A 12,318-nucleotide genomic window follows, 5' to 3' on the forward strand; every position below is an offset into this window, starting at 1 on the left:
GGAGCACTTACAGATTTAGTTAGCTGTTCCCAGAGGGTTAGCTTACAGCTTTCAGGCCAAACAGTCTCTTAATTACTGCACTCAGTCTGAACGTTTTAAAGAATCACTTTTAAGTTTCCCGGTGGTACTACAACCATCATTAAGCCTTTACATGTAAACATGTGTTGTGAGTTTGTCAAAAATGCATGCCATGTGTGCACATTGTAATTGCTTTATAAACTGTTGGTTGATGAAAGTGTCTCCCAAGTGTATGATCTGCTGTACACATTTGGGGGAGGTACTGAGTTCTGCTTTAGAACGCATGGAATAGGAAAGGATTTCTGTGGGCGCCCGGACACGAATTCACACTTGTCTTTGCCGCCTCCCTCCCATCAGGTGAAAAAAAACCACTTAAAGTCTGGCATTTACTTACGGCGGCGGCCTATTTTTAGAATAAAGGTCGCCTCCTCTACCCGTGTAAATTTAATCTGCGGAACAGGACAGAAACAGGGTCAACGCGCTTTAGCTACACGCTCCCTTGCCCTAAGTCATTCGGCACAGAGAGGATGAACAATGTTCTAGAAGCTGCCAAGACAACACCGAGGTGGAGATGTTGAGCGCTCGGGCGCAGGCGGCGGGTGGGATGAGGAGAGCGAGCGCCCGGCGTGCGAGCCCTTGCACCGCGAGGCGCCCTCCCTGGGTACACAGATAAGTGAGTCAATCATTTCCGCCCGCCCGCCCGCCAGTCCGTCCTGACTTAAGTCGTCTGACCGCGGGGACCGAGGCCTGCTATTAAGACTCCTTCCCGTTCGGTCCAGAGCCCACTTCGAGGATCCGCTTGAGTCACCTGGATCGGGCGAGCCGAGACCAGGGAGGCGCAGGCGCCCGAGGGTGGAGGGCACCGACTACGTTCTCCACGGCGGCCGCCTCGGAAGGAAGAGGAGGGGCAACAGCGCGTGGAGAAGAGAAGGAAGAGGCGTCCGGGGAAGGGCAGGGAGGAGAGCCGAAGGCGCTGGGGAGGGAGAGCAGGGGCGTGGGGGCGGGGGCGGGGCGGGCGCGCCCGGGGCGGGGCGGGGCGGCGGTTCTCTGCAGCTGCTGGGGGCTGCCGGGATTGGGGATCCGCGCCGCGGTGCAGTCGCCTGGCTCGCTGGGCTCGGCGGGACATGAGCGAACTGCTGTCGCCGCGCGCTCAGCCCAGCTAGCCGCCCGCCAGTCCGCCGCCGCCTCCTCGGAGCCCCGCACCTTGCCGCCGCCTCGGAGCCCAAGCTCGGCCTGCGCCCGTGCGCTCCGCCGCAGTCATGGGGCTGCAGCCCCTGGAGTTCAGCGACTGCTACCTCGACAGCCCGTGGTTCCGGGAGAGGATCCGCGCGCACGAAGCGGAGCTCGAGAGGACCAACAAGTTCATCAAAGAGCTCATCAAGGACGGCAAGAACCTTATCGCTGCCACCAAAAGTAAGCGGGGCCCTCTCGCGTTCGGGCTGCGGCGTGGCGGGGGAGGCGGGGAGGAGCGTCTTCCCGGCCCGTGTGGGATGGCTCTGTGCCCCTAGACCGGAGTAATTGGAGATTCCTTAGGGGGAGAAGCTCCAGGACATTCCTCTCCTTAGGCGCTTCGGGCGCGTCCTCCTTCCCGCCCCGGCCCCTCGGTGGCGCGGGAGCCAGGAGCGGTGCGTGGGAGCTGCCCCGGGGCTCCCGCCTGGCCGGGCGGAGCACGCCTAGGCGCCGGCAGGACCCAGAGGAGACTCGGCCAGAGTCAGGCTTTAGTGCGCCCTAACGTTGCCCCCAGCCTCCGGCAAATCCGAGACATCAATCAGCTAAGACAGTTTTGTCTTGTAACCTTTCCAAGGAACTTTCTAGGAGATTCTTGGGAGACCCTGCTTGTAACTGAGTTCTTCAAAAGTTCCTGAAGTTACACTTAACTCTTAGATATCCTTTTTCTACCCCGTGCGACTGTCCCGACCTGAGTCCCTCATGTGCTAAACCAGAAAGTCTACTTGGCTTTGTGCTGCCTTGTGCACATTCCTTCTGTACTGTGCTGAAGCGAGTTCAAAGATTGGGGATTGAAAGGGTCAGTGGGCAGACCGCCCCCTGCTTCTAGCCGGCAGTGCCTGTGAGTAAGTAGGAAATTCCACTCTCTTCAGGCTTGATGCCTTCCACCACAGTCCAGTATTCAAACAGACAAGCAAGCAAGCAAGCAAACAAACAAACAATCCAACAACCCAACAAGCCACCTCTGAAGACAGCAACAGAAAGAGCAGTGTTTTGGAGTCCTAATGAGTCTAGGAGTAGAGGCCGGTGCAGAAACAGTTGTAATGCTCCACAGACGGGGAGAAATTAGTTTTCCAGGGCCAGGCACTGGCATCCAGGCCACGCTGGAACCCCAAGTCCCTTTCTTGAGTCACTGTGAGCACCCTGTTTCCCCTTAAAACACCTGAGCGGGCAGGAGCCAAGCCCCAGGGGTACTACTCCCCAGCCCCTTGGGTAGATGGTGCTTAGGTTTCCTGGTTCAGTAGTCGCCGCCATCCTCGGGAATTTATTCCGTGTGCTTGTAGACACGTACACTCTCACCACACCGTTTTTGCATCTAGGAAGATGAAAACGTACTGAGGCTTCCTTCCATCCACCCGGTCAAGTGCCTGGCCCAGTTAATATGCACTTAATGAATGAGTTGAAATGTTTTTTAATGGGAAGAATTTAGTGGAGCCATCCCTGTAATTTGGGAAGCAAGTCACTCAACTTCCCTGGACCTTCTCCAAGGCACCTTTGGGTCTGTGACCTCTTAGTGTTGCGGAGCTGGCTTGGGAAGCCCTTTGGGATGAATGGGTCATGTGCCGGGTGGCCGTGCAGGCCTTTGCCTTTGAGTTTTTCCGTGCTAGGCGGGACACGGGAGGAAAGTCTGTAAACAAGGAGCAATGACCACAGACAGTGAGAGGGGTGGGGAACACCAATGGCCTGTGACGTCTTCGTGTTCCGGTTTCTGTGGCCCACTGTTAAGTAGCATCACTACATGGGGACATACGTGTACCTTTTCAAAAAGGTGTTTGTGTGCTCCTGTACCATTGTGCACGTGTGAGGTCAGAGGTCAGAGGTTAGGTCTGTGGAGCTGAATCTCCCTTTCTGTGTTTATGTGGGCTCTGGGGTTCAGGGTTTGGTCATCTCTATCCAGCTTGGTTTGTTGGCTAGTAGGGACACGAGGAGAGGGGCAGATGGCAGAGTCAGTTTGGCCATGGGTAGGAAGCTATTTCTGTGACTGTAAGCTGCTCCGCTGGCAGGAAGCATGCCTCATGTTCCTGAGGCAGCCAGTGTGTGTGTGTGTGTGTGTGTGTGTGTGTGTGTGTGTGTGTGTATGTGTGTGTGTATGTGTATTAGCTTGCCTCCTCAGAAGGGAGACCCTCTGGAAATTGTGGCTTGCTGTCTTAATCCTTGTGCTTGGGGTCAAAGGTGAGAAACAAAATGGATGATCATTGTCTTTAAGAGGGCAGCTAGACAGTAGTGTCTTTTTATCCTCATCCATAACCTTAGGTTCTTTCCCACAATAAAAGCTTTAGAGGATGCTCTTTTTGGCAAGTTGGAAGGACCCTGGCCTTTTCCCACTTGGCCCATGAAAGTGGTCCTCTCGTTCTTAGCAGAGATTAAGAGGGCAGAGCATAAGTAAGGACACCTGGTTTGGGCTTCTCTCTATGGGGTCTGGCTGGGTTGGGTGGGTCATGCAGCTCTTGCCCCGCCTCCCGCACTGCACCACTTGGCAGCATCAGTCAAGTTCCCTAGCATTTGGAAACATGCCGATGAGGTCAGGTAACCAGTTGTCTTTCCGTAACTTTGGATTCTAGGGATGCAAGGAAGACTATTAAGGGGAAGGAAGGGTCTGCAGAGCAGTCATTGAGCTGGTCAAGACTGCCAGTTTGCCTCAGTTTCTTTCTGTTCTATATATCGGTTTGCAGAACAAGGCCTTTTGTGCTTTTCTTTGGAATTTGTGTTTAAATGATTTCTGTTCTTCATTGTCTTGCAAGAAGACATCTTGTCTTGACTTTTGAGTATCTCGAACCATTTTTTCAAGATTCATTTGTTTATTTATTAATTATGTATACAGTGTACCTTAGGTCATATTATAGATGGTTGTGAACCATAATGTAGTTGCTGGGAATTGAACTCGGAACCTCTGGAAGAGCAGACAGTGCTCTTAACCACTGAGCCATCTCTCCAGCCCCTCGAACCATTTTTGAATCCTTCTATAAATGTTCCAGGAAGTTGGAGGCCCAAAGGCTTCTTGGTGAGTTCTCTTCCATGGCTGCAACAGGAAGTAATACTGTAGTTTAATGCTGTGTGGGCACCCCAGAGAAGTCCTGGCCTTGCTTGTACTTTCTGCAGCGAATTCACTCCAGTCTGAGGGACATTTTTGCATTATTTGTACTCTGCTGAGTTATTCAAATAAAGGATACGAAATAAGACAAGTGGCAGTGCCCTGCTGCCATCCTAGTGGTCTGGAGGCTGATGCAGGAGGATTGCAAATTTGAGCTCACTTTGGGTTACAAAGTGAGACCCTATCTTAAAAAGCTAAACCGTGGAAGGCCTGGAGAGCTGGGTCAGCAGGTAAGAGCAGCACACACTGCCCTTCCAGAGGACCAGACTTCAGTTCCTAGCACCTCTATCAGATGGCTCGCAAGCACCTGTAACTCCAGCTCCTAGGGGATCTGACACCTCTGGCCTCTGTGGCACCTGGATTTGCCTGCACGTACATTCCCCCTCCCCCCAGACACATACGCATAAGTTAAAAAAAAAAAGAAGCTGAAGGGAGTAAAAAGAATAAGTGGCAGTAAATACCCTGACGTTTGTTCCCAGAACAAGTTTGTGGCAGGGCACAGCAGGGGAAAGACTGCTAGAAGTGTTAGAACTCATCGGTGTTTTATATAAGGAAGAGAACCATGTCGGATTGGAAACAGCTGAGAAGAAACCGAAACATCTGCAGTGGGGGAAGAATGAGGTGGCCAGTTTGACTGACAGGAATGAGAAGGTCAGCGTCTGATTGCAGATCAAGGTGGGGATGGGAGTGCTCCCCCCGGAAAGCCAAGGTGGGGATGGGAGTGCTCCCCTGGAAAGCCACAGATGGGGATGGGAGTGCTCCCCACCCCACCCCCCCGTAAGCCACAGGTGAGGATGGGAGTGCTCCCCTGGAAAGCCACAGGTGGGGATAAGAGTGCTCCCCTGGAAAGCCATAGGTGGGGATGGGAGTGCTCCCCCCGGAAAGCCACAGGTGGGGATGGGAGTGCTCCCCTGGAAAGCCACAGGTGGGGATGGGAGTGCTCCTCCCAGAAAGCCACAGGTGGGGATGGGAGTGCTCCCCCCGGAAAGCCACAGGCCTTTGACAGAAGCGCTGCATAAGGGGAGAGATGGTTAGAGTAGGGGCATGTGGTGTGTGTGTGTGTGTGTGTGTGTGTGTGTGTGTGTGTGGTGGGGGAGAGACTTGGACACAGCATGGGGGGTGGGCTGGAGGAGCTCCAGAGAGTCAGTGACTTATGTGGGAGATCAGGAGATCATCCACTCACTTCAATGGACTCTTTGTTCCAATGGCTTTTTAGTTCTTGCTTTTGTCATTCCTCCCCTCGTGTAGCGTGACCAGTGTCCTCTTTCAGAGCACTGTAAAGGACCGTGAGCTTTCCAGGCAGTGCCTGGTTTTAGGTGCTTGTAACACTTACGTTCCTGTGTGTTTAATGGAGAGTGCCTGGCCTGTAGGGAGAACAGCATCAGCCAGCAGCCCCAAGGCATTGGTGAGGTGCTCCGCAGCAAGCTCGGATGGTCTGGTTCAGTGTGAGCTGCCCACCCCCACTGTGTACAACGGGTCTGCCTGGGCTGGCATCTTTCTTTCTGTGTGCTGGGTTGGGGAAATCTCTTATGTTGCCCGTACATGTTATGCTGAGATTTGAGAGATTGGAAAGACAGTCAGCTCTCTGTGTGCACGTGAGTGTCAGTGGATCGCAGGAGGCTGACTGAAGTGGCGTGGAAGGTGCTGGAGCCCGTGAGGTGCTTGTGCAGAGGCTCCCACTGACCCAGGAGACACTTTCCCCTCCACTGGTCCCGATTTTGTCCAGGTGACTCAGACATAGGAACTTAGGGGATGGTTTTGGTTGATGTCACTTGCTTCTGGCTCAGTCCCGGCCCTAGGACATAGGCAGGAGAGGCCGGGCTTGTGGAAACCGAGAGCAGGCTGAGGAGCGCCATCCATTCTCTTGGTCTGGCAAGTTGTCTTATTGTTGAGCATTCCAAGGGCTGGGGATGTAGTTTAGTCCGTAGAGTGAGGTTTTGTCCCCAACACCAGTGAGTCAAGCTTAGTGGCATAGGCCGTAATCCCAGCACTTAAAAGATATAGGTAGGTGGATCAAAAGTTCCTGGTCATTCCCTGCTACACAGCAGGTTTTAGGCCAATGTGAGACACATAAAAGGGTGGGGATTCCAATTCTGGTGCAGGTGACTGACAGGAAGCCTGCTCGGGTGGGGGTGGCGGGTAGGAGGTTGCCTTTTGTCAAGAGGACCAAAAAGCCACTTTGGACCATGAGTGGAACCCATCTGAGAGTACTGAACTAATTACATCTGCGTTCATGGTGCAGTCAGTGTGGGCCATGGATTGTTTTAGGCCTGAGGCCACATCTGAATATTTGTTAAATCCTAGTAGGACAGTTTGTGTTGGTGTTCTCCTGTTTGTTTTGTCGGGATTGGTTTTGTAGATTTGTGCTAATGCGGCTACTAAGTGGAAATGAGAGCAGTATAGAAGTAAAGTATTTGAAAAGCTCATAAAATTACAAGTTATGCCAGGCGTCGTTATGCACGCCTTTAATCCCAGCCCTCGGGAGGCAGAGGCAAGTGGATCACTGTGAGTTGCAGGCTAGGCTGGTCTACAAAGCCAGTCCAGGATAGCCGAGGCTACACAGAGAAACCCTTGTCTCGAAAAAGAAAAGAAAGAAAGAAAAGAAAAAAAAGTTTAACTTTTCCCTGAATAGAAAAATGTTCATGCATGGTTTTTGTCCTGAAGGAAGAACTCACCAAGGACCCCCCCACCCCACCCCCATTTCGCACTGTGGTCAGGGCCTCGCCTGGGATAAGCCTTCAGCTTGCCCTGCCCTTGGAGTCTATTTCAGCAGCCTGGTCCATTGTAGGAAAGTAGGGTGGCTGGGAAAATAATTAGGATGGGGTTTGAGCTGGGAGAAGGGCAGACTGGCTAGGAAGGCTGTTCTCATCACAGGTGGTCTTTGATTCCTTTTAGAGTGGGTCCACCAGTGGCAGGGTGTTGCTCCCTAGGAGTGTGGGCTGTTCGGTGAGCTGATGTCCTTGTGCTTTTGTGAACCGTCCACTCATCAGTCCCATTCCCTGGGGCTTCTTTACCTTTGCTTGTTTATTTGAGACGCAGTCAAGGTGAGCAGCCTGGCTGGCCTCTAGGCTATGACCTTTCCCCCAGCCTTGTGAGTGCTGGCTCCTCACAGGCTTTCCTCTGATGACCATGGCAGGGAGGGAGGGAGGGAGGGAGGACCTTGCTTTGCTTTTTGGTGTTTATTCTTTTTTTTTCTTTATTTTATTTTTTTAAATTTATGTGTGCTGGTGTGAGGGTATCAGATCTTGGAGTTACAGACAGTTGTGAGCTGCCATGTGGGTGCTGGGAATTGAACCCGGGTCCTTTAGAAGAGCAGGCAATGCTCTTAACAACTGGCCCATCTCTCCAGCCCCCTTGGTGTTTATTCTTTAAAGCAGCTGTTGAGCCAGGTGTTGGTGCTGCTGTGCTTTTCTTCCCAGCGCTCAGGAGGCAAGATTGACTCAGGTGACCCTTGAGTTTGAGGCCAGCCTGGCCTTCTTAGAGAGTTCCAGGACAGCTGGGGTTACCCTGTCTCAAAACAAAACAAAAGTAACCAGAACCGGCTGAAAGAATCAAACACAGACAGTGTGGCCTGTCAGTCCCGGTCCAAATGAAGCCACCTGGTAACAGCGGGCCCGGGTCCAGCTCAGTATAGTTGTGAACGTGTTTCATTAGGTTACTACAGGGGCTGGGTTGACACATGCAGAAGTGTTCAGAATAAACTCGAAGATAAAAACCAGGTTATATCATCTATAGGGCCTTTTTCTTCGGGTAAAGAGGAGCACTTAGCTAACTTTTTGGTACTCACTACTCCTAAACAATGTGTTTGCCTAAATCACTGTTACTGCTTAGCAAGAACATAGAACTGTCAGACTCTGGAAGGAACCACATTCTGACAATGCTGGAACGTTCTAGAAATAAAATAAGTAAAGCTCACTGATGCCTTGTGGGAACCCGATTCACAGTGATGTGAGTGTCAAGTCGGAGATGTCACAAAGGCTGTGGTTAGACCCCGAATGGACCGTGCCCAGCCGAGGTGCCAGCAGCCAGATAGGGCTGTCCCCAGCTGCTGAAGGTTGAGATGGTGACACCAGTGACCAGAACATTAGATACTTCACATCACTGGGCTGTGCTTGGGGACATTAAGTCATTCTCTCTCATGCTGGAAGACCATAGCCCATTAGTGGCAGTATTTGTCTTTGCTAAAGGAATTTCACAGAGGAGAGAGAGCTGGAGACTTCTGGGAGAGAGCTTGTCCTGGGAGCTGTTGGGCAAGCCTGGCCTGCACCAGGTGTGTGCTCTTACTGTAAATCAAGGTTTGAATGAGTGCGGATGTGACCTTGTATAGATTCATCAACTTTACATCTGACCACACTTTAAGGTAACAGTGTCTTTTGTCATGTCCGAAGTCTCTTGTTAGAAATTTAAATGTGAAGACTGTGTCTTCTGGCATTCAGTGTCCTTCAACTTCGCCTTTGATTTTCTAAAAGCTTTTTTTTGTTGTTGTTTTTTAAAGGAAAATTGCTAAGTTGGCTTTTGTTTCAATTTTGGAGGAGGAGTGTTGAACTGCCCGGATTATTCTGAGTAAAAGTGTCTTGAATGTCTTACTTGATTCCTTTACAAATGAAACCTCGGGGACAAGGTTTATTTTTATTTATTTATTTATTTTTAAAGATTTATTTATTATGTATACAGATCTCATTATAGATGGTTGTGAGCCAACATATGGTTGCTGGGATTTGAACTCATGACCTTTGGAAGAGCAGTCAGTGCTCCTAACCTCTGAGCCATCTCTCCAGTCCCGACAAGGTTTATTTAAATGTACACTTAAAAAACTTTTCCTTGGGCTCAGTAGAACACATGTGACTTTTTGCAGAGGACGCAGGCTAGGTTCCCAGCGCCCACATGGTGGCTCACAACCATCTGAAACCTCAGTTCCAAGGGATCTAACATCGTCTTTTGATCTATGTGCACACCAGGCATGCACACGGCACACATATACACACAAAGACACACTCATACATTAAAACAAAAGAAAATCTAAAAAATCCAAACATTTCTTATTTAAATGTGCATGGTAATAGCTAATGGTTACTTATTGACTATCTGCTGTACTTGATGCTAACTCATGACTATTATATATTAACACTTGTGCTGTGTTGTCATGACTTAGAGGCTAGGAAACAGTTTAGAGAGGTTTAGCTGCATATCCAAATGACAGTTGCGTGGAGGTGGGATGTAGCCGTGGCTTTGTCTGATTTCCCCAGCCCAGACCACAATTAACAAGGCATCCCAAAATAAGGGGATGTAACTCGTGTGTAACTGTGGTCTTTAGCAGGGAATGTTACAGTGATAAACCCTGGTTATCTGAAAGTGCACATTTAATAATCTATAGAATATCCTTATTAGCTCAGTACAGTGACGATGTAAATTTCAAATTGTGACCATTGTGGTCATTGTTGTAAATAAAATTGACAGTTTATAAGTGTAGATATTCAGAAATTATTTTGGTTCAAGATCCATTGCAAAGCACAGACTTCCACTCAAAATTCTTTTTTCTTCTCTTTATTTGCATCTTTCCCCTTTTTGTTCCTTCCTCTTTTTTTTATTTTTTATTTTTTATTTTTTTTTTTGAGACAGGAATATCTTCTTTTTAGACAGAATTTCTATTATCTAGCCTTGGCTGTGCTGGAGCTCATTCTGTAGACCAGGCTGACCTCGAATCCACAGAGATCTGCTTGCCTCTGTCTTCCAAGTGCTGGGACTAAAGCCTTGCACAACCATAGCCAGATCCTCCTGTTTCTTATTTTACCTTTTAGTTGAGAAAATTTTAACACTTTTTTTTTTTTAACTTCAAAATTTCAAAATAGACCCAAGGACATGGCTTTTTGGCAAAGTGCTACCTGGTGTGCGTGAGGTCCAGGGTTTAATCCCCAGCACTGGAAATAAAAGTTCAAAATGTTCCCGAAGTATAAAAAGACAAAGAACTTTATAATTGCCACCATATATTTGTCTTCCAGCTTCAAAAATAAATAAATAAACAGACGAATATATAAATAGGGGTTGGGGATTTAGCTCAGTGGTAGAGCATTTGACTAGCAAGCTCAAGGCCCTGGGTTTGGTCCTCGGCTCTGGGAAAAAAAAAAAGATAAAATAAATAAATACCAGCTGGTATTTATCTCCCTGAAAAGCAGAAACTAGCCAGGCGTGGTGGTGCATGCCTTTAATCCCAGCACTTGGGAGGCAGAGGCAGTTGGATCGCTGTGAGTTTGAGGCTAGCCTGGTCTACAAAGCAGTCCAGGATGGCCAAGATAACGTAGAGAAACCCCAGACGGGGACTCTCCATGCAGCTGTGGATGGCCTGAAGCGTTCTTTGTAGAGGAAGTTGTCCTTGAACTCACAGAGGTCCTCCTGCCTCTGCCTCCTGATCAAAGGTCGACACACTATGCTGGCCGCTAGACCTTTAGTAGTTTAATACCGCAATTCCGTCATACTTGCGTGATGGTCTTATACGTAGATTCCATTTGGGAGATTTAGCTTACTGATAGTTTTGTTGTATTTTTGAACAATGAACAACATTCATACAGTTTTACTGTTTTTGCATCCTGTATCTGCTTTATATTTATGTATCCCAGCCCCAGGCCTTTACCTGTAGAGAACGTTCATTACAAAAGCCTTAGTGTGAGAAATTGCAAACACTACCTTTGCAAATGATCTGTAACTAATGAATCCATGGAGTTCTTAAGACTTTTGAGGCGGTCAGGCTCAGACCCTGGGCCTGTGTGTGTGCGCAGGGCTAGTGCTGTACTACTTAGGCACAGCTCTAGGACTAAATTGTGTTTTCCATATTTTGAGTTATTAGCCCAGTGCTATAAGCAGAGAAAACCAGTGTACATTTCATGACTTGAGAAATGACTGACTGGTCTGAACCAACAATAAAAAACCTTGAGAACTTTTTTTAAAAATTGAACTTGGACTTTGAGCATTAGAATGTAAAGGCAAAATGATAGTTGTGTTTCTTTTTTTTCTATATTTATTTATTTACTTATTATGTATACAGTGCTCTGCCTCCATGTACACCTGCAGGCCAGAAGAGATCATCAGATCACATTATAGATGCTTGTGAGCCACCATGTGGGTGCTGGGAATTGAACTCAGGACCTCTGGAAGAGCAGTCAGTGCCCTTAACCTCTGAGCCATCTCTCCAGCCCCTGTTAGTTGTGTTTCTAAACACCTTGTACATGAAAAACTTTAGCTTAGGTGGAAGGCGTGTGAGGGTGAGTCGCTCAGGTGGGAGGTGCGTGAGTGGGAGGCGAGTACAAACAGAAGCCAAGTAGAGAGCCAGGAAGATGACGGAGACAGGAGAAGGAAAAGGAGCCCCTCACCTGGAGCCCAGCTCAAGTCTCTTGCCTGCAGCAAAGCAAGAATTGCACGTAGCACAAGATAGAGGGTCTGTCTCCCTTCTTAGCTGTGAACCTGGAGCCCCTGTACGGCCTCAGTGCCTCCTGCGTCACGACATACCTAGTTTATCTCACTTATATATAATTTATCTTAAGGGAAAAAAAAAAAAAAAGAAGGGAGAAAGGGTTCCTCTGCACCTTTTTGAGATGTAACCTGAGAGTCACCAGAGTGGCACACGTAAATGGCTAGTATTGAGAGAGTTAATAAATTGCTTATCCGTGCCTCCTCCCCCTCGTTTTCTGTTCCCCACCTTTCTGCAGTCTCGTTTTCTGCAGTTCTCTTGGAGAAGCCCACACCCTTGCCAACCTTCTGTCCCCGAGTCACGTCTTAAGGCTTGGCGGGCGGCACATTACAGTAGTTCTACTGAGTCCCGCCTCTGCTTCGTAACCTCTCCACGGGCCTGCAATTTTTTTCCATGTTGAAGTCATGAGTCAGGGTCACTGCATGACTAGAGACGACCCTCAGGCTGCTGGAAATGGCTGCCGGGAGCCGCATCCCCTCACGGCTGATAGACCCATGGCCTACTCAGCTTGGTTTTCCAA

At 49.2% G+C, this 12,318-nt stretch overlaps 1 protein-coding gene across 1 annotated transcript; it reads left to right on the plus strand.

Annotated features, from left to right (window-relative positions):
• The first annotated feature begins 1,056 nt into the window (after positions 1 to 1,056).
• Positions 1,057 to 12,289, plus strand: LOC311583964 (rho GTPase-activating protein 10-like). The gene is made up of 2 exons (XM_084803384.1): positions 1,057 to 1,431; positions 12,037 to 12,289. Exons 1-2 carry the CDS (start codon positions 1,278 to 1,280, stop codon positions 12,105 to 12,107), a joined length of 225 nt encoding a protein of 74 aa, XP_084659510.1. The 5' UTR covers positions 1,057 to 1,277; the 3' UTR covers positions 12,108 to 12,289.
• Positions 12,290 to 12,318: the final 29 nt, after the last annotated feature.

Source organism: Acomys minous (assembly GCF_964271855.1).
Source record: "Acomys minous genome assembly, contig: SUPER_14_unloc_1, whole genome shotgun sequence".
Lineage (NCBI taxonomy): Eukaryota > Metazoa > Chordata > Mammalia > Rodentia > Muridae > Acomys > Acomys minous.

Coding starts and splice junctions, on each gene's coding strand:
- LOC311583964 (XM_084803384.1), top strand. CDS start 1,278: ATGGGGCTGCAGCCCCTGGAGTTCAGCGACTGCTACCTCGACAGCCCG. Junction 1,432..12,036: donor CCTTATCGCTGCCACCAAAA/GTAAGCGGGGCC, acceptor ACCTTTCTGCAG/TCTCGTTTTCTGCAGTTCTC.